This window comes from Sinocyclocheilus rhinocerous, unplaced genomic scaffold, assembly GCF_001515625.1.
Source record: "Sinocyclocheilus rhinocerous isolate Xijiao unplaced genomic scaffold, SAMN03320098_v1.1 scaffold1351, whole genome shotgun sequence".
Taxonomy (NCBI): domain Eukaryota; kingdom Metazoa; phylum Chordata; class Actinopteri; order Cypriniformes; family Cyprinidae; genus Sinocyclocheilus; species Sinocyclocheilus rhinocerous.
Window position 1 is genome coordinate 159,742 of NW_015654494.1, and position 5,629 is coordinate 165,370.

The window sequence follows — 5,629 nt, forward strand, 5'->3', positions numbered from 1 at the left end:
GATTAATTAGATTTAGCATAAATGTATGAGTTACGTAAAATATTTATAAAAAATATTATTTTATTGTAAAATTATTTATTATATTTAAATTATTTTTATACAATATGTTGTCATTTATAATGATGATTTTATGTGTATAAAGTAGTAGAAATGAAATCAAAATATTCATCACTTTGAAGTGAGGTATATTACTGTATTTAGCAGCTCTGTGTAATTTCCTCACATGAATGTGTGTTTTTGTGGTCAGACACGCGCGAGAGCTTCTGCTTCACGCGGTTTGAAGCGGGCAAATGCTCCGTCCCCAAACCGCTCAACACCACCAAAGCCAAGTGCTGCTGCAGCCTGCTGCCGGGCGAGGGATGGGGCGACCCCTGCGAACTGTGTCCGCGCGAGACCGAGGGTAACGGAACAAAACTATTCAGCTAGTTCAGAAAAACTGCTTTGTAGCATTGATACATCATTCGAATTATTACAGATACATTTTTGTTATTTTAATCGTTTAATTTAACAAAATAAGCTTTAAGAATTTAAGACAGTCGTCTCGTATATTAATAAATAGTTCTACATTCTATTAAAAAAAAATTTAATATTATTTGATCATTTAATTTAACAAAAAACAATAGTTTCAGGAAAATGTAACTAAATGATATAATTTAATGTTTTATATAATTAATAAATAGTTCTAATTTTAATCCATTTTAGTCATTTTAATTTTGATCATTTAAAATGTGTAATTATTTTTCATCATTTAATTTAACAAGGAAATAGTTTCATGAAAATGTAACTAAATGAAATAATTTAGTAGTGTTTTACGTAATTAATAGATAGTTCTAATTTTAATCATTTTAATTTTTATCATTTAAAATTTGTAATATTATTTGATTGTTTAATTTAACAAAAAAAAACAGTAATTTCATAAAAATGTTACTAAATTAAATAATTTAATGTTTTATATAATTCATATACCCTTCTAAGTTTAATAAATTTTAGTCATTTTCATTTTGATCATTTAACGAAAAAATGTTCATACTTTAATACAGTTGTTTTGTATAATTAATAAATTGTTCTCATATGCAACAATAAATAATAATTTCATTAAAAAAGCTTAATTAATAAAATATTAAAATTTTTGTATAAATTTTAGTCATTTTAATGTTGATCATTTAATGGAACAAAAAAGGTAAATTAGGTATTTAATATAAAATAAACTGTTGTCAGTTTTATAAAATAAATAGTAATTTGGTAATTTTGACCATTTAATTGAACAAAATGTTGAATAATTTAATACAGTTTTTTTCTATAAAATTACTCTTTTTTTGATTGTTTAATTTAACAGAAAGTTGAATAATACAAATTGTTTATATAATTATTAAATAGTTCAAAATTTTATAACAAAAATTTAGTAATCCTAATTTTGGTCATTTAATCTAACAGAGTTGAATAATTTAATTAAAAAAATAACGGCCTGTGCATCAACACCGACGGCTCGTTCCGCTGCGAGTGTCCCTTCGGGTACAACCTCGACTACACCGGCATCAACTGCGTGGGTGAGTTCAGCATAAAACTACGCAAACTCACGTTCATTGAGACGAGTTCTGCTTCTGACTGGCTAAAAGTGTCCCAGTTAACCTCAATTCACTCTGTTCTCGCTCTTCTCGATGACTGCGGGAAGGTTGTGGGTTCAAATCCCTTAGTTTACGACATAATAAAAGTAAAGTATCAAGCAAATGATGAACTAGCTAGTTATGTGGGTTATTAACGGCACCTTTCTGATGGTCTGATGGTTGATTGGACAGATACGGACGAGTGCTCGATCGGAAACCCCTGTGGAAACGGCACGTGCTCAAACGTTCCTGGTGGCTTTGAGTGTTCCTGTCAGGAGGGATTCGAACCCGGACCCATGATGACCTGTGAAGGTACGGACAGGAGATAAGCTACACTGTATTCCACAATAAAAGTGAATAATAAAGAAATTACAACAGTTTTACAGACATACATATATTTTTATATAAAAAATACAATATATATATATATATATATAAATAATATTTTAATCATTTAATAAAAAGTGTTCAATTATTAAACTGTTAACAATTTTACAATAAAATTTAGCCATTTTAATGTTGGCAATTTAATAAAAATATTGAATCATTAAGATGTTTTCTATAAATTATATTTCATAAATACAATTTTATAAGAAATTTTATACAATTTAATTTTGATCATTGAAATCGTTTCATAATTAAATGTTCTAAATTTTATAAAAATGTTAGTCATTTTAATTTTGATTTTTGAATTATACAAAAATTTATAATGTAATAAAGTGTTTACATAATAAATTGTTCACAATTTTATAATAACTTTAGTTATTTTAATGACTGTTTAATTTAATAACAATATTGATGAATTTTATAAAAATGTTTCATATAATTAAGATTTTAATATTTTATATGTATGTGTGTGTGTGTGTTTGTGTAAATTTGTTTACTTTACATTATTTATATAAAATACCAGATGTATTTACCCAAGAAGCATAATTGTATGGATACATAATTTATAGTAGGAGTCAACCGATTATCGGCCTGGCCGATTATCAGCGCCGATATTAAGCGTTTTATGGCTATCGGTATCGGTCATTTGCCTATAAAATAATTCAAAAGCATTTTTAAAAAGTTTTGTCAAAGCTACTGTTATTCTTAATTTTGACATTAATTTAAATTTTTATGCCAGACATATATATATATCGGTTATCAGTCTACCTGATCTGTAATAATCGGTATCATCCCTGAAAAACACATATCGGTCAACACTTAAATTATAGGGGTTTTTGCATTTTTTATATGCATCTTAATAAAGTATTAATATATTACACAATTATGCTTCTTAAGTAAATAAATTTTGCTTTAAAGATTAACACATTTAACACTTAAAACAGTTACACTTCAATAAATTATGCTTGTTTTAAGGTTGTTTAGATGTTGCTACTGGAAAATAAAATAAACGTGTTTTTTTTTTGTCATATACTACATTCATAAAGTGGTTGTTTTCTCTTACGGTCTGTGTGTTGATGCTTGTTTTAAGGTTGTTTAGATGTTGCTACTGGAAAATAAAATAAACATGTTTTTTTTGTCATATACTACATTCATAAAGTGGTTGTTTTCTCTTACGGTCTGTGTGTTCGTCTTTATTCTGTGTGTTCAGACATTAACGAGTGCGCGGTGAACCCGCTGCTCTGCGCTTTCCGCTGCGTCAACACCTTCGGCTCGTACGAGTGCATGTGTCCGACGGGATACGTGCTGCGTGATGACAACCGGATGTGCCGAGGTCCGTATGACGATCCACATCATCATTATACACACACGCACGCGCGAGTGCAGGCGATAATCGTTACTCCTCTCTCTCTCTCTCTCTCTCTGCAGACCAGGACGAGTGCGCGGAGGGGCTGGACGAGCTCAAGCTCTAAAGAGAGAACAACGCCTGTGTGTCGTCATCAGAAAAATAGAAATAGAAATAATTCAAGAGAACAGACTCATGATTTTCAACTGGTGGACGAGAAAACTGCTGAAAAAGACCAGAATATTGCAGAAACTAATAGTGACTAATAATTTAGCATGAGCAAAAACATTTTCTTCAGGAAATGTAAAAATATGGTTTGTTTTTACTGGCATAACACTGAATGTAGTAAATATTGTATTTCATCAAACTATATTTACTTAGGGTACATTTTTTGCATATGCATTTTTTAAATATTTATTTATTTATTTATGATGATGATGATGATGATAATAATAATAATGCTTTAATATTTCATTTAATTATTATAAAACAATAATATATAATATTTGTTTAGTAAAATCATGTATAGTAAAAATACTACTTCAGTATTTTATGCAATATTGATAGAAATTGGAGTGACTGAAGTAACTATTGTATTTTGTCAAATTATTTACTAGGCTAAATAAGTAATATTAATAATAATGATAATTTAATGTTACGTAATATTAATGTAAATTGGAGTATTGAGAATGTAGTGATATTATATTGTCTAGGATAAATTTTTAACATGCATTTTAAATAATAATAATAATAATAATAATAATATTTAAAATTGTATGCAAAATCAGCATAAAACAAATACATACAATATTTATATTTTATTGATGTATTAATAATAATAATAAATAATAATCTTGTATTTTATGCAATATTAAAGCAAGTAAAATAAATAAGAAATATGATCAAAAGAAGAAGAATTATTTATATTTGATATAATTATGTAATAATAGGTCAAATTTGACCAATATTATGCAATTAAAATCTGTAACATTTTTATTTGATGTTACCTAAACCATTGTCTGTATTGCATACTGGATATAATTTAAATTTACACAAGTAATTTAGTCATTTTTATATAGCATGTGCTCATGGTGCTGTTGCCGTCTGTCTTGTTGCATAAGTCATCTCAGATCATCTCTCTCTCTCTGGCAGATCTGAACGAATGCCGCAGCAAGCCGGGGATCTGCAAGAATGGCCGCTGCGTCAACACCGTGGGCAGCTACCGCTGCGAATGTAACGAGGGTTTCGAGCCGAGCTCCACGCGCACAGAGTGCATCGGTAAGAGCCAGCGACCAATCAGAACGCGGCTGAAAGAGCCAGCGGCCAATCAGAATGCAGCTGAAAGAGCCAGCGGCCAATCAGAACCCGGCTGAAAGAGCCAGCGGCCAATCAGAACGCGGCTGAAAGAGCCAGCGGCCAATCAGAACGCAGCTGAAAGAGCTAGCGGCCAATCAGAACATGGCTGAAAGAGCCAGTGGCCAATCAGAATGCGGCTGAAAGAGCCAGCGGCCAATTAGAACGTGGCTGAAAGAGCCAGCGACTAATCAGAATGCGGTTGAAAGAGCCAGCGGCCAATTAGAACGTGGCTGAAAGAGCCAGCGACTAATCAGAATGCGGTTGAAAGAGCCAGCGGCCAATTAGAACGTGGCTGAAAGAGCCAGCGACTAATCAGAATGCGGTTGAAAGAGCCAGCGGCCAATTAGAACGTGGCTGAAAGAGCCAGCGGCTAATCAGAATGCGGCTGAAAGAGCCAGTGGCCAATCAGAATGCAGCTGAAAGAGTCAGTGGCCAATCAGAACGTGGCTGACAACAGGCATTAACATATCATTTTTATTCACTTATTATCATTTTGTATAATCTGTTGTTTAATTGTATTTTAGAGAGTTGTTTATAATTTTTGGTTGTATTTTGTTATTGTTTTTCTATTGTGTTTCTTTTATTTCTCTAGTTTTTTGGCCTAATAATATCTAGCAAAGGGACTACCAATGAAAACTAGCCTTCGGGCTAATTTGAGTACATTTACATTCAAGAATATTGATTAATGTACACTGTCCCTTTTTGTGAAAAAAATAAATAAACAAATGGGGACATGTGTGCACAAATCGCATGAAACCGAATGCTAAAACTATAACAACATTTAATTTATTATTATTGATATTATAATATTAATATTAGTACTGTTTTTAAATAAGTGCTATAGATAGGGCTGGGCAAAAAAATCGAATGCGATTTTCATGCGAATTTCGTCAGTAAAGCCGGTTCTGTGATTAGTAGTAAATCTCCAGCACGTGCT

The 5,629-nt window shown here is 31.2% G+C and overlaps 1 protein-coding gene across 1 annotated transcript in view; it reads left to right on the top strand.

Moving 5' to 3' along the window:
* Positions 1 to 5,629, top strand: part of LOC107717151 (fibrillin-2-like) — a 79,796-nt gene that overhangs the window by 67,045 nt on the left and 7,122 nt on the right. The window contains exons 47-53 of the mRNA XM_016523815.1: positions 248 to 400; positions 1,458 to 1,547; positions 1,797 to 1,916; positions 3,202 to 3,324; positions 3,420 to 3,456; positions 3,635 to 3,639; positions 4,489 to 4,614. Of these exons, the coding sequence (XP_016379301.1) occupies positions 248 to 400; positions 1,458 to 1,547; positions 1,797 to 1,916; positions 3,202 to 3,324; positions 3,420 to 3,456; positions 3,635 to 3,639; positions 4,489 to 4,614 (654 nt within the window). The remainder of the gene's footprint in view (positions 1 to 247; positions 401 to 1,457; positions 1,548 to 1,796; positions 1,917 to 3,201; positions 3,325 to 3,419; positions 3,457 to 3,634; positions 3,640 to 4,488; positions 4,615 to 5,629) is intronic.